The sequence below is a fragment of the Pogoniulus pusillus genome, chromosome 6 (genome assembly GCF_015220805.1).
Source record: "Pogoniulus pusillus isolate bPogPus1 chromosome 6, bPogPus1.pri, whole genome shotgun sequence".
Classification (NCBI taxonomy): domain Eukaryota; kingdom Metazoa; phylum Chordata; class Aves; order Piciformes; family Lybiidae; genus Pogoniulus; species Pogoniulus pusillus.
Window position 1 is genome coordinate 34,707,021 of NC_087269.1, and position 25,637 is coordinate 34,732,657.

At 42.2% G+C, this 25,637-nt stretch overlaps 1 protein-coding gene across 5 annotated transcripts in view; it reads left to right on the plus strand.

Moving 5' to 3' along the window:
• Nucleotides 1-24,612, plus strand: part of ARID5B (AT-rich interaction domain 5B) — a 151,759-nt gene extending 127,147 nt beyond the window's left edge. For all 5 annotated transcript variants that reach the window (XM_064145183.1, XM_064145182.1, XM_064145181.1 and 2 more), the window contains 3 exons: nucleotides 4,959-5,056; nucleotides 17,640-17,838; nucleotides 21,705-24,612. In XM_064145183.1, the coding sequence (XP_064001253.1) occupies nucleotides 4,959-5,056; nucleotides 17,640-17,838; nucleotides 21,705-23,855 (2,448 nt within the window). In that variant the 3' untranslated portion in view covers nucleotides 23,856-24,612. The remainder of the gene's footprint in view (nucleotides 1-4,958; nucleotides 5,057-17,639; nucleotides 17,839-21,704) is intronic.
• The last annotated feature ends 1,025 nt before the right edge of the window (nucleotides 24,613-25,637 follow it).

Consider the following 25,637-nt stretch of genomic DNA (forward strand, 5'->3'; position numbering starts at 1 on the left):
TTACTAGTAAGTGTAGAAACTTTCCCAGTTAAAGCAGTTGCAAACTTTACATCCTTGTGTGTGACAGAGCAATGATAGTTGGCCCATCTTCAGTTTCATCCCCTATTCTGTCTGCCTTGTCCATGTATAGATACTTCAATAGGGACTCAAAAATAGGGTTTTTAAACAAGCAGAGGTTGTGTACAGTGTTTACCAGTTTCTGCCCGGATTTACAGAACAGTGCAAGACCTCTGAGTTCATTCCTACCAGTTAAGGATCTAAAAGTGAATCAAAACAGCCAGAGATTGGATTTAAGAGAACAACTTTCTTAGCCATCTATCTGATTTTGCTAAATTGTGTATTAGGGGCTGGAATGGAGACTATTACCTGCACATACACAATACATGTATGAGATACCTCGTAGTGTCAAGTCATCATTGTGTCATATGTCATATTTAAAGGCTCTCCAGTTATGAGAAATGACCCTCAGAAGTACTCTTCTGTTCATTATCTGTTTGATTACTAATTCTTAGTTGTCATCTGTAACTGTGTAATGCCAGACTCCCCTGTACTTCTTGTTGGACATAATACAGGCTGAATAAAAATAGCAACCCGTACAAATTGGTTTAAGTCCTTAACAGATGAAGCTGTCTCTGGAATTGGTGGGATCATGTTTCTCTTAAACAAAGATACGATACATGAAATGAGCATCTTTGTTACTAATAATAGGAGGGTGCATTGGAAAGCACTCTCTATAGCAGACCTTCACAGCATGAATGATTTAAAATATCCCCAAATCCCTGGATGAAATACAAAACAATGTCACATTCTGAGGGGCTCAGCTGCAGTGGCATTTAACAGCCATTGCCTGGAATTTTCTCAGTCACCCTTAGTCAAGTGAGTAAAAGATGCAGATGTCTATAGATGGAAAACTTCCAGGGCTTACCTAAAGAGTTGTCCTCAGCAAGTCATGAAGTGCCGTTTTTCCTTTTGAGCCTACACAAAAGGAGTGCTTTGGGATGTTTGCAGAAGGCTGTGGTGCTGAATGAACTCTACCTGGAGATGTCTTAGAAAGGTAAAAAGAAAATTAGCTGGAGCTTAACTTTCAGTATCTAGTAGCTTAAATTTTGCTGAAGGTTATTAGGATCCCATTCAGCTGCTGCCTCCTGGAAGCAACAATAAAGTACTTCAGTTTTTAAAAAATAATGATTGACAGGTACAGCAGTCCTGTGTCTGGGCAGGCCCGAGGAAACTGATATATCAGTGGAATGCAAAGCTACCTGGGTTTGTTTCATACAGAGCTAATATCCAGAGCTGTTTTGAAGAGCATTGTGAAACCAAACACTGTGACCAGAAAATCCCCCGTTAGATTTGCAGCAGGAAATAAGCAAGAAGCCTTTTCATAAGGAAAGGAGCTGGGACTTTCAGATTTCTCAAAGCAGAAGACACTAGTAAAAGCATAAAGCATTTGTATAAACAATCCTCTCCTTTAATAGATAAGATCATTGCTTTGCTTTTCTTTGGTTGTTCCTGAGTACCAGTTGCTGCCTAATGTTGTGCTTATGGGAACCAGATGAGATCTGCTCTCAGGTGCCTGGGCAAATAAGTCTCACTTAACTCCACATTCTGCTGATTGGGAAAGATGTAATGGAGGTTTTCAAATCTCCTGGCTTCCAGTGGACTCAACTGTAGGATTATGAAGCTACAGGCTGAAGTGAATTGTGTGAGGAGTGTGCAAACCAGGAGACTACTTTAAAACTGAAGTCAGTATTGGAGTGGGAAGCTGTCAGAGATGAGACTGGCCTGTGCAATTGCTTTGATTAATGGGCAGGCCCGGAGCATCCTGTACTCGAGATGTTGTAGGCACAGGGAGGTATGTACATACTGATAGGAGTAGGAAAAACAAATAAGAGAGTGAAAACACTAAAGCTTCTTTCTCTTCTATATGTTTTCTGCTGAAGGAGATCAACTTACATCAGGAACCTGAAGCTGAATTAAAAGTGTGAAGTGAAAATACTGAGAACATTTATTAAAGCTTTTGCAGGGTTTTAGTTATCTTAAGCCATTATATCTCCACACCATTTTATTTCCACACCCTTAAGAAAACCCGACACTTTACTCTTGAAATTACTTTGTAGAACATGAATTGTCTGCCCAGATAGATAAAATGGTTTACTATTTTCATTCCTTTTGCTATCTAGCTTTCTGTTCCTCCTATGCCCTGGTCATGAGTATGGTAGTGTTCAGGACAAGATATGAGCCCTTTTCAGTCTTTATAACTTCTGTGTAAATGCAGGCAAGGCCGAGTTTTTTGGTAGGAGAAGCAACCACAAAGTGTTGCCCAGCACTGCGCTTTCCTGGCTCCTCAGGAAGTTCTTAGTCATTGTGTTGGCTGGGAGGGATTTGAGTAAGAAATGGACATAGTCCTGGATTAGGATGTGCCCAGCACATGTGCATGAGCATCTGACTTGAACAGCACTACTCTACATGGCAACTCTGTAGTCTCTATGGTGCAGCATTTTATTCAGATTGTTTGAGGATGTAATTTATCAGTTATTTTAGTCCTTTGAAGTTTGTTAAGCATAAAACCCTAAACTTTCCAGAGCAGGGGAAAACTCAACCCCAGGCTTTCTTAGAATAACAATTGTTTCAGGGAATGTCAGATTTAAACTGAGCCCTGTATGTGGGAGGGTACAGCTGTGCTAATTGCCACATTCTGCTCTGTTGCAGAGGCAGTGTTGGATAAAACTGGGCAAATGTTTGTTTAACTATTATTATTCTAAGTAGCATAGAGGAAAGAGACACCAAAAATGATCGGGGGATTTCAAAGGGATCCCCTTTTTGCCTTAAAGTTGGTTGTTTTCTCGTGATCCTGGACTCTGAGCTTTACATTTTGATTTTGAAAATGGAGACCATACTTCTCAATTACATTGGGATGTTTTAAACAGGGCCTTGCAGTAGTCCTCTTGCTGACTAATCCTTTGCTTTCGTTTATAGCTTCTCTGCAGCATCACTGTGCTTAGCCAGAGCATCAGGTCTTTACCCACAGCCTTACAAGCCAGCCAGGCTGCACTTGCCAGAGGGCCAGAGCACAGGCTGGCTTTGTGTATCTTTGTTCCCCTAGTTTGTGAGGCTGCCAGAGACTTGATTTAATATAAGGCACTTACAGCAGTCCTCAGGGCATCTGTGGTTTTGGGGAACTACCAGAAAACAAGGACTGTCTGGCCATGCCTCTGTCCTTTGCCTCTCCTTAGAGCCAGTGGACTAGGTGTGGGAGGCAGGACCAGAGGTAACTTCCCATCCAGTCGTTGCTCCACAGCAGGATATTTGATCCAAGATTTTTTTGACCTTTCAGGTTGCAGAAGGAGCATCTGTTCGTATTCTCAGGAGGTGATGTTCTTTATGGCTCATTAGGATTCCAATTCTTCAAACTCTTTAGCAATAATAATAAGTAGAAGTGTGGGTATAGGCTGCAGAAGAGACAGCATAGGAACTTAAACAAAAGAGACTTAAAGCATGCCTTATCTTCAGATGAGTGTTTGATTCCTATTTAAATAATTAATTTGTGTAGAACTTGTCCTTGGATTGCAGTCTATCTCTTGTGCCTTGTGGTCTTTGGGTGTTGGTTATAGAGGGCAGAAAATAAAAGTAGTGAATGCCGTCAGTCCATTTGGCTTTAAATAATAAAAGATAAAATACTTCCCCACCTCCCCCAGCTATCTGTAGGTGTGAACTATGTGCAGGTGCAAATAGTGAGTTGGAGAGGCTGATGAGTTCTCTAAGGTGAATTGTGTGAACAATAAAGTAGAGGAAATTTTAATGACTTACCAAATGATAAGAATAATTTCTGCAAATGAAAGATTTTCCTTGTATATTGAGTAAAAAAGAAACGCCTCTTACCATGTAATATTTAATGATAGTAGCTATCTGCTCTTGTTTAGATTAAAATTACAGGCTTCAGATTGCAAGTTGTAATATTTGTTTTCTTCTGATTGCTGCCTTTAGCTCCTCAGTAAATGCCATTGACTGCTCTGTGGGTAACTCTGAAGAAGCCTCCAGGGCTGAATATATTAAAATCCACAGCATTCCACAGAAAATGACAAACTCTCCTTAAATTGCCCCCACAATTTTCCACTGCCCTTTTTTATGAGCTGCAGGCAAAAGAGAGTGATCTGTTGTTCTTGTCCTGTTCCTGTTTTTCTTCCTGTTTTAAATATAGCAGAATATATAAAATAATGAAGTAGTATTCAGAAACAATTCTTTTGCCAGGTCTTCCATCTGTTGTTCTGTATAATCCTAATTTTTTTTTTTGGAGGGGGGTGGGGGTGGAACAGAACCATGGTATGCAACTCAATATGTTACAAGATGTTTATTTTCATCAGTGTGGCCCAATAAAGTACATAGCTCAGATATTAATGTTGGAGTATGTTGAGATTTTATTGCTACTTGATCTATATATTTTACTGACATAAATGGATAAAAATAAACAGCTTGTAACATATAGAGTTACGGACTATGCTTTTGTGGATTTACAGAATTCAGCAGTGGATTTGGATTTTGCAGCAGATTTATTTTCTCTAATTCAGTTAAAATAACTATGTAATCATTATTTGTGCTGAGTATGGTTTGAGCTTCATTTTCATAATTCACTGTGGGATTTATCTGCATAACTTCTGATGGTTAATGGCCCTATATTGATTGAGATTCTCTTTTGTGAGCCTGTATTGCTTGTGACTTGATAATGAATCAGTCAGATCATTCCATTTTAGACAGAAAGAAAATAGACATAGTGTTAACTTAGGGGGGGAAAAAAAAAGACACCCAAAGGTCTGTGCACTCTATATATTCTGTAGGGGCTTTTATAGTGCTTGTAGTACATGATGTTCTGGAAGTGTCACACATGCATTTGTTGTTGTGAACTCAAACACTGTAGAATCTGTGCAGATGCAAGATTAAATTTTCCATTGCCATTTTTGCAGATAACAGCCCGTCGACAATGGAAACATATTTATGACGAATTAGGTGGTAACCCTGGAAGCACAAGTGCTGCTACATGTACTCGCAGACATTATGAGAGGTAAGATAACACATCTGAAATACTTGTTTAATAATGAAAAAATTAATTTGGAGAGCCTTCAAAGCATTTTATAAAGAATTAGACAAAGAGAGAGACCGAAAGAGAGGCTTCTTAAAGATATAGTAAATATTTCCCCAACATCTTAGTCAGATAATCTTTTTGTAATTCAAACCAGAGGGACTGTATAAATAAAACAAGCATCTGTTTTTTCTTTGGTACATATCTTAATTTTTACAACAGCTGAAAAATTAAGCAAAACATACTCAAGGAAAAATAAGAAGCGACAGCTAATTGATGCAAACACTTGTCTTCTGTCGTTTTTCAGGAATACCAATTAAGCAAATTGTAGTCGTGATCACAATAATGGGGTGGCCCACAATGCAGGGTGCTGTTAATGTTGTAGGTCATGCAGAGCGTTGCATTCCTCTTCTTCATTGCATTCTTTCCCTCCTCCCTGCCTGCAAGCTGCTGCCAAACACTCTTTCTCTGCAGCCATTGTTGCTGGTCAGAACTGTTGATTTCTTATTCTTCCCATGTAGATAATAACTTCCAGGGCTTGTTAAGCCAGCATGCATTGAATAAAATACTGGAGCTGGAATGTTGTTTTGGTTTGGTATGGGTTTTAGAAACAACTCTCTTATTTTTTCTTCTTTCTTTCTTTTTTTTTTTTTTTTTACTTTTGGGGGTTTTTGTTGTTGTTTGGGGGGTTGCTTTGGTTTTGTTCGGGGGTTGTGGTTTTTTGGGGGGGGGGATGTTGTTTTTTTGGATGTGGGTGTGTTTGGTTTGGGTTTTTTATGTTACTTTTGTTTTTCTTAAAGAAGAAAATGCTAATACAAGCTTTGCAATTTCAATTTCAGAAAAGGAAAGTCCAGTCTCTTGTTCCAGGGTGTAAAGAAGTTAGTTTGCTAGGGTCAGGAAGAGATTGTACTTGCCTGTGCACAAGGCAGCACATCAGAGCTGTGCTCAGTGGGCAGTCGTTCTGCTTCTTTTAGTGCCTTACTTGTTGGCCACTCCAAGGGAGATGTCACCCTCCTCATGGAGGGGGAGGTTGATCACCATCATTTACAGGAGACATCTCCATCCAAACTACTTGGCTGCACAAACAAGGTGAATGTACTGCCACTATATAAGTTAGAAGCTCTCTGGAGATTGAGCAGCAGAGGAAATAGTGAGTTGCTGTGTGCATCAGACAAAGCTTTTCCCCACCTTTGTGTTGCAGACAAATGTTAGAGACTGTATTAACTAACTTATCAGATTGTGTGTATTTGGCTCTTCCCTTTCGTCATTACAAACCAAAGAGTCTCAGGGCTTCCCTTCCACCCAAGGCAGCTGATGGGTTTTAAGCTGGCAGTGTGGGCATTCCCTCTCCAGATGTGCTTCCTAAGATGTTGTTTATTTGACAGAGGAGACCCAGGCATGCATGAGACTTAGGTCACACAGGGAGCAAGCATTGCCAGACTCCATGTTGAAATCTAAGTCACAAGAGACTGTGTCTCTTGTGGTTGTGGAAAAATAAATGACCCATTCCCAGATACTCCATGAACCCCTGTCGCTCTTGTCTGCTTTCATGCTAGTGGTTTCTTTTCTCGCATGCAAACCCCTCCAATTGCACCACTCTTCAATTCATAGAGACTCGTCCATGAGACTCACTCAGGGGTATGCTATGAAGTGCCACAAAGCTCACTGTACTCACTAGAAAACCTGAGCAGGCTCATGGTGCCTCAAGACTGAAAAACCTATCCAGGCTGCCCAAAAAGTGGTTCTGTTTGCCTTGAGCGAGTCTGAGGAAATAAGCCTTTTAGTTTATGGTTAGATTGGTCTTAGACCATTGAGGAGCTCAAATCTGAGCTCTTGGATGCCAGTCTGTATTGTGTAGTTCTGACTTAATTCTGATAGGAGGCAGCCAGCTACTTTCCAGGTCTCTGGCTGTCAAGATATGACAGTTAGGGAAAAAGTCTTACAGGATCTTTGGGTAAGCCCTGATCTTACCTAAAATGCTTTACCAAGCCTGGTTTGAAGAGCTGAAACAGAAAACCTCAGTGACTGGACCAAATCTTTAGATTTCTAGCCTTTTTTCCACCACAGGAAAGTTGTATTAAGCCTCAGAATTTAAAAAAAAAAGTAAATTAAATTGTCATGGTTTGTTTCAGCTGGTAATTCTAACTCCAGCACCTGTAAATGTAACGCTCATTTATAGCCAAAGTGCTCAGATGACATTTAATCTAAAACTAGAACTGCAGTGCGGGAACAAACGTTTGTGATTCGGGACACACATACATTTTCTAACTTGAAGGTGAGCTGTAAAGCTAAGCTGGAAATTGAATTAATCTGGGAAGTAAATGCTGAATAAGCTGCATGATTTTTCCTTTCTGAATCTCACTGACCTTCCTTTGCTTACTGGAGGCAGAACAGGCACTTCCCCTGAGTTCACTGATCCTGCGTGCTGTTTGACTTAGTTGTGTCATTCATCTCTATAACTAGTGTTGTGTTAACTAGCTTCTTCCAAGCTGAGAGAGAATCATTTAGGTTGGAAAAGATTTAAAGATCAAGTCCAGCTGTAAGCTTAACACTGCGAAGTCCACCACTAAACCATGCCATTCAGTGTCATGTCTACATGTCCTTTAAATACTTCCAGGGATGGTGACTCCACCACTTCCCTGAGCAGCCTATTCCAGTGCCTTACAACCCTTTGAGGGAGGAAATTTTTACTAATATCCAACCTAATCTTCCCCTGCTCCTGGCTGTTTCCACAGTCTTTAATGTGTCAAGACTGCTTAGGTGGCATCAACCCTTCAGCCACTTTGTTAGGATACTGGGGAGTGGAATGGCACATACATCCCATTCAGGTACTGTAGGGGTGTTCCCACCTTCGTGCCCTCTTCAAGTTCCCTTCTACAAGATGGGGTTTCACAGAGAACTTCAAAGGGAAAGAAAAGATGCACAAAAGGAAAAATAAAGACTAAATCAATTTTCTTTTAAAAAAAACAAACCACAAACCCAAGAAAACCCCAGCTACAATAACTGGAGAGGGCAGAATTGCTTCTATTTAGCAAAAATTCCAGGAAGAAATGCCGTTTTTCCTAAAATATGCTTGGAACCTGCTGCAGACCCATAGTACTGAGGGTGGCAAAAGCTGAAAGCAAGTCAGATTTAAAGGCTGTGGGGAATGGTCTGCTCCCTTCTCCACGCCCCCTGTTTGGAGTAGGGGTTGTGGGGGTTGCTGCTGCTGTGCTATAAGTAGGCAGAGTGCTTGTGTGCAGTGTTTGCTTTGTTTGCCTGGTAAAAGGGAAGGAAAGATTTTGTGCACGTTATCAACTGATTCATTTTTCATCTAGCACAGTTTGTGTTTCCAGTAACTGGTTTCATTTTAAAACAAAGCCAGGCTGCCAGTGTTTCAGTAAGCATTATTTGTATATTAGTTAGACAAGTTTTGTTTTATTAATGAGTATAATAATGAAAGTGCAGGTTGTTGAATAGAAGCAATGGGTGTTTTTATTTAAAGCATAGCAGGCATCACATAATGCCAATGAATGTGTTATTGTCACTGTAGGCATGGCTGGTCTGAACCTGCCTCTGATTGGATTGTTCCAAATAGGCCCAAGCACTTCATAAAAATGTCTTTGTCAGCCTAGTTTTCCTTCCAAACCTATTCATCTCTGTCAGGTTTTAATATTAGTACCAGGCTCTTGGCTATAGTCCATTAGTACTGTACTTAATTGCTCATGTAACAGATGATTACCAATATAAAAGGCATTAATGTTTTCCCATCGTGGGGCCGTTGCTCTGTTCATGACTCGGACTGTGCAGAGCTTATGAGTTGTTGTTTTGGTTGTTACTTTCTTCATTTATGCTCCTTCAGTGCACTTACCTTGCCCGGTCGCAGAAAGCTTGGGGCATGTGTGGTTGGTACAAGCTGATTCAGCCTGAACCCTTCCTGTGCAACTCTTGCAGGCCTTGTCAGTAGCCTACATCTCTCTTGCTTATCAAGAAGCCCTCAGAAACGGCTGTTTTTCTGCGAAGGGCTCCTCTCCACGCTGCCTTCCCCTAATAATGCAGATGTGGTTTTTACATGCAGGGTTTGAGGTTTCTTTTGCTTTTCACGCAGAACACATGATCGGCAGCTTTAATTTTCTGGTGTGAGTGATAGACTCTGTTTCTGCAGTGCTGACGCCGTTGTTGTCAGGGATTTTTTCATATCTATTACACCACCACCACCACCCCCTTAAAAAAAAAACAAAAATAAACTCCCTATCCTAACCAAAAACCCCAACCTGCTATTTTGCAAGGTATATAAGGGTTCCAATAAAGCATGTTGAATGAGACAAAAATATGAGCAGTTGCCTGTTGGGACCTTTTCAGCCTCTGAGTGTGGCTGTGATTCATCTTGGTTTCCTCCAAAGCATGCCTTGTGCACAGGCTGCACACAAACATGCAAGGGCCAGGGAACTGTGGTGCACAACAGCATGCAGTAACACTCCTCAGCTGCTTTGGCAGGCAGATGTGTCAGTGTTCAAAGGTGTCGTGACAGGCAGATGGACAGTCTAACAGAGCAGTATCCCTCCTGGCCTCTTTGAGTGCTGCAAGAAGCTCATTTCCCTTGAGATCTCTAGCAGGGATGGAGCCAGACAATCCCATGGGACAATCCTGCTCTTCAGCAGCACATCTCCTATCCTGGCCCTCACAAGTCTGCTGAGAATAGTCTCAAGAGCAGGTCATGGTTCTTCACAACCCCAACAGAGTGGCTGTGCCCACACTTTGGACAGAGACCTGCAGAAGGCTTTATTCTGGCTGAGAGTGTGACCTCTGGGCACTTGCAGAGTGCCATGGACATCTGTCCTTTACCACAGGAGATACAGTGTCTTGGATAGCTCAGAGTCCATTCTCCCATTTTTCTGAGTTGCTCACATATGTATTATATATTATCAGCAACACAAGGCAGGTCAAAATAAGTCCCTTACGTGATTTCCCTTTAACAGCCGTAAAGTCTCTCCACCCCAAGGATATTGTGCAGTAATTCAATACATAAGAGAACCCCACGTTCCATGCAATGGCTGTTTGGTTTTGTTAAAGCATTTGGATAACTTGGGTACTGTGTAAGCATTTCAGTGGAGTTTTGTAGGAAACACAGCCAGGCTTTTAGAAAGAACAAACAATAGGAGGTTAGTATAGCATCTATATGAAAATGCTTATGGTTATTTTTCAATACACATGGTAATTAATAAAAGGGTTTGATTTACACTGTTAAGTGTGAAAACATCCTCAGGCAAAAATTAATCAAATGTTATGTCATGCTGTAAACTACAGCTAGCTCTTTGTTTGAGGAGAAAAAACCCAAACAAACAAAAAAAACCAACTTGCCAAGCAGCGGGTTTTTTTTCTTGTCATATTAACTTGGCTGTATTATTCTTGTCTTCACACCACTTTCCTGCCCACCCCCTCCCCTCCTCCCCACTTCAGCCAGTCCCAGACTTCCAGAAAACTTTGCAAGTTGCAAATTGTCTCAATAATTTTCCATCAAGCACAAATTTAAGCCTGAAGATAGATGAGGTGTCTCTTTTCCTGGGTTTTTGGTTTGGGGTTTTTTGGTGGTGGTTTCTGGGTGGTTGGTTTTTGGTTGGGTTGGGGTTTTTTTTGATAAATAACAAGAGGTTTCTACTTAAGATTTTCTACCCTCAGGCCTTTATCATTAAGATTAAATAACTGTACTCTCAAGCATGCCACTGAACAAACATCTTTTCAATTATGTGAGTAACAGATGCTTTAACAAAGGAACTATTGAAAATTCAGAAAGCTGCCCCCCTCCCCAAAATTTAAAAAGTATCAGATGACAGAGGAATGTAATTGTTTACCATTAAAACAGATCCTTAGCTGTCCATTCAAAACATCTGAGAACACACATTTTTTCACAATTTCTGGATTTTTCAGCCTCAGAGACTTACTGGCCAGCACTGGACTCAGCAGGAGTCCTTGGGGGTAAGAGTGCTGGACAGTGCAGCACTGCCTTTCAGTACATGGAAATAGATAATCTCTCCTCACAGAAAAAAATTTTTCCCCACCTGCATCGTTCTTTCCACCCACGAGTTTGTCCCAGCAAAACTGGGGGATGCCATGTGCTACTCAGTGCTCACGAGTGGATTGTCACCCAAGCAGAGAGGAACTTCTCACGTGTGCCCACTGTCCACACATGCATCGATGCTTGCAGGGTTCTGAGGTTGTGCAGTGTGCCCAATGCTCCTGGCAATCCTAACAGCTGAGCTGATGGCTTGTGGTTGACCAGTGTCAGGTATAGCGTGTCTCCTATGGTAACCTTATTTCTTGACATCTAGGAGTGGAGACAGACTCTACTCATGGGCATAAGGCTGTTTTGCTTGCTTGGAGCTGACTTGCACCAGAAGAGTGTTTTACAGTGGAGATGCTAACATGGTAGAGATTGCCCCTGTGAGGGTCAACAGAATTTTGGAGTCCCTGCAGAAGACCTGCACCCCACAGGCAGTGTAAAATGGCATCTTCAAACTTGTCCTGAGCATAGGGACCAAGCGTTACAGGGACTTTATGGACATACCAGACCAAATACATCTGCCTTTAGATGCAGAACTGGTGGCTGGCCAAAACAGAAGCTTGTAGCAATTCTGGTAGAGTGACCTGGGGAAACTCCTCTGTCCCCATCACCCTTCCTTTGAATCTTTCCCATGCAGTAAATTTGCAGCAAAGGCAAAAAAGTGGAGTTGTTATCTCCCCCTGCTGAGCCATAGGATTGAGAATGCCTGGTCTTCCTTTGCCTGGCTGTGCAGCTAAATCAACAGCTGTGTTTATAATGTCACTAATTTCCAGTTTACTTAAAACAAAGTGTCTTTGAATTCCCTTACAGCAGTGCAGTTCCCACCTTTCAGCAGTGAGCCATTCTCATTACCCACCAGCACTCCCAGTGGGCTATGAGGAAGGTTGTTGATGAAAGGATGAAAGAGCCATTTCTTTAAGGAAGGGAAGTTCTTTGGGGGGAAAATTGGAACTCAAACATGTTTTGTCTTTGCTGATAAAATATATGCCAGTTTTGTACTTCAGATAAATGCAAATAAACCTATTGCTATTGTGTTCTGCACAAAAGGCTTGCTTTTGCAACCCCTGGATTGTACAATGTGGCCCAGGAAAATCAGAGTTGAGGACCATGCAGATAGGTTTCCTCAATGGATTTTATATTTCCATTTTGGAAGATAGGCAGAAACCTTAGAGTTTGGGTTACTTCTCTTCCTCCTCCTCTGTCACTGGTGCCCAGGAGAGCTGCCTCCTGGTCCTGGCCATCCCCAACAGCTGACTGCTGTTGAAGACGGGTTGTTTCCCATGGTTACACTGACAGCATTGCTCCAGAATTTTTCCCTTTTGAAGAGCATCAGGTTAGAAAAGGCAAGATTTCCCTTGGGATCAGAGCTTGGACATTCCTGCTGGCCCCTCAAAATGACTGAATGTTCTGCCACTGACTTTCTAGGGAACAAGAATTGGGTTTCTCTCACTGAGGTTATTTGTAGGGGCCCCTTTGCACTGCTGCTGTTGGAGCTGCCCCAAGCTGACCCAGCTCAGTGGCCCCTTGTCCCAGCCCTGCACTCAGACCCTCTGGCTGCAGGAGTGCAGGCAGCTCTGCCTGGCTGCTGTGAGGCCCTGTTGAACCAGGAAAACTAGGCATCTCATCCTCCCCAGCACCAGAGGAGGAAGCAAGAGCCACTGTGGCATAATGTGCCCAGGAGGGAAGTGTTTTCCAAACTCCTACCAGTCGAGATTTATTGCCTGTCCCTTTTCAGTGTTTTTGAAACTGTAAGAGCTTAATGTTCTCATGATTTACATTAACATCTAATCCTTGCATAATCTCACTAATCCCTTGTCCCCAAGATATCCATTGGCAGTGAGTTCCACAGGTGAACCAGTTGCTGCATTCATTTGGTGGAGCAGACTTAAATCTTTTTTCCATTCCTGTTGCATTCAACCTCCTTAACCTTCTGGCCAAGCGTGGGAATGGGACAGCATCTTCCATCTTTAAAATACTGAATGGCCTTCAGTATTTTAAACCCTTCCTAGATTATTCTTGGGACTGAGAGGCTCCTTTGCACGCTGTTTTGTGGCGGGCATGGAGCCCTTGAGAAAGCAAGATGATGTCAATGGGAGACATGCTGGAATATTTTATTTCTGCCAAATAGAAAACAAAAATAAACACTGTAATAAGCAATATGGAAAATACTGTAGGGTTTGTGCTAAACTGCCTCCTTCCCTCCGTCACCTTGTGTGTCCTGGGCATATGGTTCCTCCCCGACCCAAGAGCCCCGTCATACCCATACACAGTGGGGAGAATTAAAGAGGAAACTGGCAGCCTTAACATTTAATTTCCTTCCTCTTTCTGGGCTGGTCAGATCCTTTGCATTATTGTAACTACTTTTTTTATTGTGTCTATAAATAGATGTGCTCTTATGTGTCCTGTGAAGCAGAGTTGGGCCAAAAAATAGTCATTCATTCTGCATAATCAATACTTGAAAATGTCGTGGTTACTGGCTCAGATGAGATCTTGCATTGTGTGTTCTATAGCTGGGAAAAGAAATGTTGACTGAAAAAAGATTATTTTTTGGTTTGTTTCTTTTTTCTTTTTATGAAATGCTAATGACGAAGACATGTTTGATATACTGTGAAATACATTTCTCTAATGTGAAGTTTCTGCTTTTTGTTGGGAAAGAGATTCAGTCCCTGGAGGATTTTAGAATTTGTAAATATAAAATTATCTGCTTCAGTGTTTTTTAAAAAAAGGTTGGCAGAAAGCCAGATTACTTACATTACTGTAATAGATTTGCTGACCTCTGACATCTGCTGCAGAGAAGTACATTGAATTTTTCATAATATCGGATGATGCAGATCTAAAAACTCGGTACACTCTGCACCATTATTTAATTCAGGACTTAGTACAGCAAAATCTTTTTTTTGAGTAGCAGTTTATACGTGTTTAAACTTAATACTGCCGATCATAATAAATCAGGATTAGTACAGCACTGATTTGTTAATCTAACTTGTATTGATTTTAAGTTGTCTTTATTTAAAAAAAAGACAAAAAAAAAAGACTGGCTTTTCACAGTGACTGAATTTAATAAGAAGCCCTGTGATAGCAAAGACTCCCCTACTGTTTCTGCTCTTGGCTGGAAAATGTTATTCTTGTATTATTCCAGGAGGGGAAAAAAAAAAAAAAACCACACAACCTCATGCTGTTAAAAATCTGCTGCCTGTGGAAAGATTTTTTTAATACAGTAGTGCTTACATATTCTATTTATGTTAATTGACTTATAAATAATGCATTTTATTAATCTTAATATTGGGATCTTGATCATGATAAAGACCCTTTTATTTGGTCTCCTTGTAGGCTTTACAAGTAAATATTCTTCAGACCACAAAATATTCCCTCTCTTTTCCCTTTTTTTTTTTTTTTTTTTATTCATGAATACTTTGATACTTCTCCCCGCCACGAAAAAAATCAGCCACAGTTCAAAGCCACTGAAAACATGGCTGACGTTTCTAAAATGTGGCACATCCAAGGTATTTGCCTGCCTGTTTTTTTTTTTTGGACACTGGCATTACCTGTCCTTGCACAAAGTTTGGTTAAATCTTACCTGTGCTGCAGATATGTGACTAAAAAAAACCAAAACAACAACAAAACCAACCAAACAAAATACCACCAAAACCCACAAACTGAAAAAAAAAAACACACCACTCCTCGTGCTGGTTTTAGACATGTCACATTCTGCTAAACTATTTGGCTAACAGCAGCTCGCATTCTTCCAACGTTGGGCAATATTGACCTTAAATTGGCTAAGCTGGCTGCTTTCATGCCATGTGAGCCGGCTGCTTACATGTTCTGAGAGCTGTATGAGCTTTATTACTCCTGCACTATAAAAACTTCTAATAATCAAATGATAAGATCATATCCTGTGGGTAATTGTCTTGTACCATGACAGGATAACTGAAAAAACATTCAGTGAAAATTGCAACCGACGGAAATCTCTACGTGGAGCGGCAATTGTTGGTGGGGCTCGCCTCCCTGCTGCTCCCCGGGGTCTCGCAGCCCGCGCTGCTGCCCAGCTCCGTTCCAGCTGCCCCCCGTGGCCTCCGAAAGCTACCTCGGCGGCGGCGGCAGCAGCAGGCAGCGGCGGCCTGCCGGCCCTCGTTTCAAACGAGGAGGGGGAAATCCTAGAACAAGCCATCCCTGTGTTTTGATTCAGTTTTACCTTAGTCATGCCGCCTCCCCGATACACAAAACATTTAATTCCAGATTTCCTGCCGCTGGCTCCAGGCCTTTGACCGGCGATGTGAAATGTATTTTTACTGCTGTCGGCCTGCCAACTGCTGAGCTCAGTGAAAAATAACTAAAATGAAAACCTTGTACTCCCACGTGAACCCTTAAGATCAGAAAAAGAAATTTAAGCCAGGGTTACTAATTAGCGCAAAGCTAATGAGTTCTGGGGAGGTGCAGCAGGAGGAGGAGGCGTTGGCGTCCCGCGTTACCCTAGAAGGCTCGGTGGAGAGCAGAGCAGTGATTAATCACGTTGGCCCAGGCCTTGCTCCCGTCCTGGCCGCAGCCACGGGGTTAATCACGCGGCATCTTTAATGGAAGGGCCCGCTGGTGGGTCAGGAGGGTGTCTCCATCTCCCGTGGGCTGCGGGACAGCCTCTGAGACCTTTACGGATGGAGTACGTAGATTTTTTAACGGGCGATGTGTTCCCATGGAAACAAAACAAAGTCAAACACTTCCCTCGCAGTGCTAACAATTATTGTAATAAAACGTGTTTTTATTAAAAGCGATTTTAAATATTTAACACATGGCAGAGCGGCCTCGACGCTGCCCTCTGTGAAACCCAACCTTGCCTCTAGTGAAGTCCAAAGCGCTTTGTGCAGCGCAGGGGAGGAATTCGGTGTTTTCACCAATATTTGAGCTTTGCCAGTGAAATGCAGCAACCTCAAGTATGAACAAGATTATTTTTTTCTTATTCTGCTTAGTTATGCTTTTTATTATATAAACATTAACTGTAATATTACAGTGGGAAGCAGGTATTTGGCAGCTACGTATTATTTTGCTAAGTTTGCATAGAGGGAGCAGTTTCCAGTTTTAGCAGCTGTAACATGTTTAAACTCAGTTTGTAATGGGATCTGAAGATGAATATTCCCTGTGGGCTCTGCTTAGCTTCATTACTGGAGCCCTGCCAAATTCAGGGCTAGAAAGTATTATTCACGCCTCTTTGCACATACCATGTCAGAGCATGCTCAGTTAATGAATTTTGTTTCTAATATAGCATAAATTAGGTTTATATTTTAACATAATTTATGTTGTATTTTATTAAAATGTAAAATATTATGATCACGAGCAATCTAATTTCTGCTCTCTTAAGCCCAAACTGTGTTTGAACATCTAAGTATGTAAATCAAAACTGCATGCTTAGAAACTGATTCTGGGATAACAAACGAATATCTGAACCAAAGAGGTTTCTGCCTTGGAGTCTTAGATTAAAGATAATTAAAGATTCCTGGTATGTGAACAGATTTATGTTGTTTATAAGCAAAGTACATTTTCTTCACAGAGTCAGCTTGTCTTTTTTTCTAAAAAAAAAACTTCAACAAATTATGTTTGCTGTATTAAAGTTCATATTTTTAAAGTCTGAGTCTTGTATTAATCCCACCGTGAGTCATTAATCATACCAAAAGCATTATAAAAACTTTAATCACTGAACTTGAAACTGAGATTGTAATGCAATCCATCCCTTTTAATTATAGCAGTTATTTTTTCCTTTCAGATCAAAAATTGCAAAGGGAAAGCAGATAGATTAAAACTGTGCAGGGGAGAATATTTTTTGTTTGCACTTATTCCTTGGCTTTTTAAAATTGATTCTGTGCACTTTGTGAAAGACTGTTCTACAGTAAAGAATTCCCTCACTTTTACCTCTTCTCTCTCCTTCTTCCTGAAAAAAACCAGCCTCACTGGCAAAGGCAGGGGAGTGTGGTGACTGTCCTGGTATGGGTGCGTTGCAAGGGCGGTGATGGACTGGTGCCAATGGGTGCTGTGCCCACTACTATGCTTTCCTGCAGCCCTGCTCTCATCTTCTGCTGAGCTTCTGGCACTCACCCTTGCTCTCAGGGGAAACCACCAGCCTGGAAATTGTGTAGCTGGTATCAAGGTGGTTGTGGCTTTGTAGGTGTTTTCCTGGAGTTCGCTGCATGTTTTTAAGGGTAGGGAGAGAAAATAAAAATAAGTGGTAGATTTTCTCTCTTAAATCAGTCTAAAAGATTGTGGCTCATATCCTCATCTGGTACAAATTGATGTAGCCGCACAAACCACTGCAATGTTACTGATCCACACCAACTCAAACTTCACTGAATTTATGCCACATGATAATCTTGCCAAATAAATTGATTTATCATACTTGGGTTTATAGATGTAGAGTTTACACTGTTGCTTTTATGGCACGGAAGAAAATGGATTTATTAAGTAAACTGCTTGCAGTAGATACATTTTGTTCTTTGCTAGAATGGCGAAACCTGATCAATTATTTGTTCCTTAATCCCCTAGATTAATCCTGCCATATGAAAGATTTATTAAAGGAGAGGAAGATAAGCCACTGCCTCCAGTGAAACCTCGAAAACAGGATAACAGTTCCCAGGAGGGTGAAGCAAAAACAAAAGTGTCTGGAACAAAACGCATCAAAAATGAAAACCAAAAGAGCAAGAAGGAAAAAGATAATGCACAGAAACCCCAAGATGCATCTGAGGTTAGTTGCCTTTCTTCTTTTCAACTTTTCAATTAAGAATGTACAGGTTTAATCACATGAAATCGAATGATAGAATACACAAGTTAAACTGGAGAATTCCAACCAGTTGAGTTTGCTTGGCAATGGCAATTCAGTTGTTGTGGTGCTGTCTGTGTCGGGATTTTGCTGGGCTACAAACAGCAACCAGTTAGTTCCATACTGCGTCGCAGTGATGGCAGAAGACCAAGCACTGGATGTAACAAGTACCATTTCTGCACATTGTATTACACAGCGGTCACCACTAAAAGATCAGCAGCTGCCAAAAGGAAACCACGCAGCTACCACAGTTATTTCCCAATCTAAGTTCAGGGTGCGGGAACCTCTAATACTGTTGATAATGCTGTGGTAACTGTTGGACACAGCTGGTTTTTGTAATGATAACCTCTGGATCAGCCCGTCTGTGCTCACAGATGTATGCGTGTCTATCAAAAAACTTAACACTCCACAGGATTTTTATTGCATTATACTAAATTTCTCTGTGGACTGAAAGGTCACATGTTGAGAGAACCACCTTCCGAGCTCTAATTGAGACCAACTTCCCTCTCATATGCCAGAGATGGTTTTCAGCTGAGACAGGTTCCTATTCTGTCACCTGCTTCACATGGCAGGCCCCAGCTTCCACAAAGAGCCATGTTACCTGCAGACATAAGACAGCCCTCACTGAAGAAATTTTTCCTGGTGGCTGTCCAGGGTAAAGCAGATCAGTAGAGCTCCTATTTGTCTGCAAATAGGGGCAAATTTCACGTGTTGCTAAATGATACAAAATCAATGGGGTTTTTGCTCTGGTGTTACTTACGCACTTTCTTTCACACATCCTGCCCACTCTCTCCTGTGCCCTGCTTGCACCCTGTGTGAACGAGGCGGTGACGCTCCTCACACACAACCCCTACACAAGATGTTGCTTTTCCTCAGTCTGCCAGATCACAGCAGCCTTCAAGGCGTTGCAGTGAAAGTAAGTATTAAAAGAATGTTGAAACACATGATGTGCCCGGCAGACTACGGCTGCTCCTTTGACTTCATTGTCGTCTGACAGTCCTGTTTCTAAACCAGTTTGGAAGTTGGTATTGAGTAAGCTACCAACAGTACTGCTCCTCATTGTTTAAATTTTACAAAACCAGTGCAGGACCAGTAAACATGTCAACCTCCAAGGCTTTGTGTGCCCTATTTTGATAACAGAGAATTTTGATTTTGTGTATCCCGCTACCTCCTTAAATTGTGATTGCAAAGATAATTCATCTCCCATCCAAACTGAAGTTTTGTTTTTAAATTGCCTTGATCAACAGTACCTTTAATATCCAGTGTTAAAAGCACTTCACAGAGAGGGGAGAATTTTCTGTTTCCTTTCACACTGTAATTTTAAAGCTGTTGGGGGAAAACCCCTCCACTTCTTATGGAAAATAAATTGAGAGGAGAGTGCACACAAACCTTCTCTAGTCTCTGGTTGCAACACAAATTGCCCAAAGCAAGGAGATGCAAAGTGAAGGCTTTTGCTCCCTTCCCCTGTCATTCCTTCATGCCTGGTTATTTATCGAGGGGTCTTGAATCAGCAAGATGTGTTACACACTATCTGTACCACCACTGTAAGCGCAGTGTAACAAGTCGTCCGCCTTAACTTTGAATTTCCTTGCTTTTGTTGTTCCCTATCTCAAGCTTCCTGCTGCCTAAACTGCAGTTATTTTTGTGTGGTTTGCAGGAAGAGTTCTTACGCTGCATTTATCGGAAACGTAGGGAGCCCAGACAAGACCGTAAAAATGTACAATTACAGCAATTTCCTATTGTAAAATGGTACTTTTTATAGCAGAATTAATGTCTCCTCCCTGACTGGGATGGAAGACATGTCCTGCCCCAGTCGAAACAGTGTTGATGATTAAGGACCTCAGCCTTAGCAGGTCACTGTACTAGGAGGTGGTCACACGAAGCACAAGTAGCAAAGGAACCTGCATGGACAGATGCTTCCACCCAGAACAGGTGCCAGTCTGCTGAGCTCATCTGTGCTCTGCCTTTTGGGACCAGCAGAAAGGAGATGTCCAGCTCCTTTGGCTAGAGCAAAATCCAGTTTTGATGGAGCCAGGAAGAAGGTTACACGTCCCACTCTCCCCAGCTGTCCTTCAGCAGTGGAGCGCTGTTCCAGGCTGCACGTTTGGGTGCAGTCCTCATCAAGGCACGGCAGGGATGGTGCCTGGAACCTCTGTAACCACACATGTAGGCATGACTCCAATCAAGCCATTGCTTAAATCATTTCTGCATGTGGCCTAGAAGCTGGCTGTAGCTTTGAGCTCTAAAAGCATAATCAAGTTACAAATGTGCAGTCCTCTCAATTGCATGTTCAACTAATACACTATAAGTATGCAGGGAGAGAATATAACTTTAATTTATTATGGTAGCATTTGCTTTTGTGCTCATCGCTGTTTTCCTGCTGTCAGAATGACATTGTCAATATAATGAGATACCAGACAAAATGCTATTAGCCTTAGACTGCACATTTCCTCACAATAGCTGAAACTTCAATCAAAGTGTTGCTTAACAGAAACAAAGAGAAGAATGTACAGTTATTAAATATGATTTCTCTTTTTTTTTTTCCCTCCTCCTTTCTTTGCTCATCTGTCTGGTATTTTCCTGTAATTTTATAAGCTCAAGAGACTGGCAGTAGTACTTTGTAAAGGACCTAATGATGGTATTTGGCTGCAAAAGGCAGCTATGAGTTTAAAAAGACAGTGTCTGTTAGTCATCCTAACTTAACTAATAGGCCAGCCAAACAGACAGGAATATTTAAAAGCAGCTGTGAATAAATCTCTGAGAAGGATGGATTCATTAGGACCTTCTCTGATCCCCCACTTCTATGCCAAACCGTAAAGAAGCATTTAGATAATAACTTTCTCGATGCGTCTTATCTTTACAACGAAGAAAGAAAGAAAACAATAATAATAAAGGACTCACACAATGCTGCTGTTTTATGACTGTCTTCTACCACGACATGTCAGAGGAGAGTGACAGCAGTTTTGAAAAGGGCTGTCAGTCAGCTGGATCACAGATGGGACGCTCTGGTGACCTCTGTGGGTCACAGTTCAGCCGGCTACATAATGGGATGAATAGTGTGAATTGTGCACACAGGCTTTATTAATGGGGGGAGCAGAAAGAGCTGCAGGCCCATTGACGATAACGTATAAAAGCCATGTTTGTAATAGCAGGCACACACACTTACTGAATGTTGACAACTTCATTTTAATCCCTTAATAAAAAAATGTGTGTCCTAGTTAAGCTGTGGCAGTGATTTGCTGCCTACAGTAGGGATTCCTACTATGCCATTTCTATCATTTTCACACTTTAATGTAGAGCTGGGTGTGAATGATCTCCTCTGTGATTGCTGAATTTTAAGATAGCTACACTGGAGAGGCTTTATGTAAGAAAAAACATTGGAATCACGTTGTTGTTGTAGGTGAAGTTGGCTCACAGAAGAAATTGCTACAGCCTTATCATTTATGTTAAGAAGTATGGTCCCCTGTGTTTGCCTAATTAGTTTTAGAAGAGTATAGGCTCAGCCTTTAGCTATCTGGTTGAGGCACTGGTGCTTCTCATCAGGTTACAAACATCTGCTGTTTTGAAATGCCTCATTGTGACTGTGGCAGGGATGGTGTATTTCTTACTATTTCAGGGAGGTACATCTCTTTGTTTGAGTCCCATACCTGGTGTTAGAGCCTTCATGATACAGCAAGTTAATTGACAAGTACTTCTCTAGATACAGGCAGTGGCGTACTGTGTATAATCTTATGAACAGCCTGCCAAAAGGCACTGCATTCTTACTGCTGTCCGTTGAATCTTTTTGTTAGGTTTCATCAGAACAAGAGAAGGATCAAGAACCAGCAGACCATAAAAATTTTCCTGAACATCCTACAGTGGGAGAGATGAAACCACCTGTACAAGGTCCTCCATCTCTTTTACCACATACATCTCGGCCCGTGCCTCTGGAAAAGACAGACCTGACAGAAAACAACACGAGCAGTGAGAAAACCAAGGAGGAAGTTCAGCACTCATCCTCTTTCTCAAGTCTGTCTGTGTCCCCAGAAGAAGACACAGTGCTGGATGCCACTATCACTAAACAATTACACTCCCCAGCAGATGCCCTTGAAGACACAAAGACTGAACAAAGACTACACAAAGCTTTTACTGACAGCTTAGAAAGTGAACCTCCAGAAATACCCTTCACGGCTTTCCCAGTTCAGCTGCCCGCTCAGAGTGACGTAGAAGATGACAAATTGCCAGAGATGGCCGATTACATCGCCAACTGCACGGTCAAAGTGGACCAGCTGGGAAACGAAGATATCCACAATGCACTGAAGCAAACACCCAAAGTACTGGTGGTCCAGAACTTCGACATGTTCAAGGAGAAGGAGCTGCCTGGGTCCCTGAACGATGACTCCACTTTTGGCTATACGCCACTGCTCTACTCAAAGGGCAATCCAGGCATCATGTCACCCCTGGCGAAGAAGAAGCTGCTGTCGCAGGTCAGCGGGGCAGCCCTATCGTGTAGCTATCCTTACGGTTCTCCTCCACCTTTGATAAGCAAAAAGAAACTGAACAGCAGAGACGAACTGTCCTCAGGCATACTGCAAGGTCCCCACACCCCTAATTCTGATCCCATAGCAATCAATAGGCCCTCAGTCATTCAACATGTACAGAGTTTTAAAACCAAGGAAGAAAGGAAATCGATTAATGATGTTTTTAAACACGACATGCTAAGTAAACCAGATCTTCAGCGCTGTGACTTTTCAAAACATCACCTCAGTTCTCTTGCAGAGTCATACATACCGAAGATGGATATCCAGGACTGCAAAGATAAAATGAGTGAGAAAAGGGCACTGCACCACTCCCATGTGCCCACTTTCTTGGCAGATTTTTATTCATCACCTCATCTGCACAACCTTTATAGGCACACGGAACACCACCTTAATAATGAACAGACATCAAAGTATCTCCCCCGGGACATGTTCAGAGAATCTGAAAATATTTCTAATTTTACTCAACACAAACACCAAGAAAAACGAAATTTAAATTATTGCCCATCATTGCATCAGCAAGAAAAAAAGGCAGCAGTGGAGGCCTCTTCAGATGATCAGCCAACAGATTTGAGTCTTCCAAAGGGCATACACAAACAGACTGCAAAGGCTCCGGGCTCCAGCCTCCCTCATTCATCCATGGCCCAGCAAGACAGCAAAGGCATCTCCCCATTCCAGGCTGCAAGCAGCCCTGCAGTGAGCCTAGATTGTAACCCCAAAGCTTGCCGTGTGTCCCCCATGGCCATGACAGCTCAGAAAAAAAACAGTGAGTTGCTCCACAGATCTGGGAAGCAGCAGACCCAGAGACTGGAGAATCTGAGGAAGATGGAGGGGATGGTGCATCCTATAATCAGTCGCAGAACAAGCCCTCAAAACGTGGGAGCTGCCCGGCCCTTGAAACGGAGCCTGGAGGATTTGGACAAAGTCATTTCTGAAAAGAAGATCCGAGCTGTCTCTCCTATGCACTTATCAAAGGAGACCTCAGCAAAAGACAAGATTCCAGACCCAGAGGGAGAAGGCAGCAAGCCAGTGCATGGCCTCCATTCTAGCAGCATGCTGGAAGGCCACAAATTTCCCCTTTCAGGCCCCATCTTCCCAGGCTTGTACCCAGGAAGCCTGTGCACAGGGCTGAACAATCGCCTACCACCTGGGTATTCTCATCCCCTGCAGTACTTGAAAAATCAGACCGTGCTGTCCCCTCTAATGCAGCCATTGGCTCTTCACTCCTTTATGGTGCAGAGACAATTCCTCACATCTCCTGCAAACTCTCAGCAACTGTACAGACACTTAGCTGCAGCAACACCCGTAGGAAGTTCCTACGGTGATCTTTTGCATAACAGCATTTATCCTTTAGCTGCTATAAACCCTCAAGCTGCGTTCCCACCTTCCCAGCTATCCTCTGTACATCCCAGCACAAAACTATAAACCCCCTCACTCACAAAAAAAAAGGTTTGAGGAGAAGTTAGCGACATTCCTCCCCCCCGTGATGATGTCTCGCAGATGTAGCGCTCTGCAGTTTTGTCAGCCAGGACGCAGTCATATCCCGCCTAGAGGAGCGCTTTGGATGAATTTGATGGAGACGGGACTGCTTCTTTAATTCTGGCTCCCACATGACCACCCTTACCCCTTATCCCTGCCCATGCAAAAAAGAAAACCAACCAAACAAAAAATGACGAAAAAAAGAAAGAAAAAGAAAAAAAACAATCCTTGGATTTTGCATTATGTGTTGTCTGAAAGGACTTGTGTATGGTAAGAGCAAATGTTCAAAGGGAGCCGTGGAAATGCAGGCCCTGTCCAGAGCTCACTGAAATCCCAGGTGGGGGCTGCATTTGCCCTTCACTGAGCTGAGGACCAGAGGGCCTGCGTTGTTGCAAATGAGTCAAGGTCTCGAGTTGACCCTGGAAAGGAGAAGCAGGCCAAGAATCCGTACAATCGGTGGATGTGCTTTTTGGGTAACTTTTCCTGACTTTTAAAGATTCAATCAATGCAATGTATAGTAAAACGGCAATAGATCTTTCATTGTAACACTATTAGAACAGAAGGGTAAACACTGTTTAATTTGACTGTACATATCCACTTCGTAAACTACCAGTGTCGCATTTGGTCACAGTAATTTATATCATTTCCTTTGTCCAGTATATTCTGTGCTCTTTATGTTTGGGATTTTTTTTTCCCCTCTGTTTTGGGTTTTGTTTTGGTTTTTTTTAATTAAACAGTATCATTTTATCAGCAACTTTCTTTAAAGGCTGTGGCTGTCCTAATTTTCTTAATTTTTTTCCCACTTGTTTGTAATTTTCCCAGTTTCTTTATACTTTTGAGCAGCGTTTTTGTTTTGGTTTTGTGGTAACGTTTACTGTTTACAAACTCAAGCAACTGGTTCAGATTACTCTTAATGGTTATAAACATACTGTAGGTGATGTTATGGTGCAAGGATGAAAACAAGAGTCCTTTCCTCCCAGTTCACCCCTGCAAGGTGCTGAGCACCTCTCCACTCTCCTCTGGTTGTTGTGATGGCTCCTATGCCACTTCTACCCTCCCACCAAGCTTTGCTTTCCCGTATCGTGGTTCGTGAATTTGTCAAGCGTTGCACTTAACTTTACCTAGGCTGTGAAACCCTCCTGCCTACCAGAGAAACAGTCTAGAAAACAAAACCTCCCTGGCACAGGCTGCTGGATGACAAAGGAGTCCTGAAAACAGAATTGTGGTTTGTGAGAATGTCAAGAATTTCAGAAATTAGGACAGGAGCCAGGGTGGATTTGCATCAGAGGCTTACAGGTCCTATGCCCACATGTATGGGCAAGGTTTGGTAGTATGGGTTGGGGGTTGTGTGCAATGGTTGGGATGGTCCTTCCACACCCCCACAGCGATCTCAGCTTCTCCCTGGGCCTCCTTTTGCAGGAGCAAGGCCCGGGCATGGAAGGGCTGGGTTTTCCTTATGAAAGAGCTTCCCTATGGATGCGTATTCACTTTGCAGGACATCACTACCACGCAGCTGAGCGTAGCCATCGATAAAGAGAAGTGTGACTTGGAGGCTTTTTACAATGTGAAAATCAGTTGTGATTCAAACCATCTCAATTACTGTTCAGAGACAGCATAGTCGATACAAAAAGAAAAATGGAAACTACTAAGAAACACTTTGCATGCTAGGCATGTCATTAAATTTTCCCGTGATATGAAGCCAAATACAATATATAATGTATCATACTT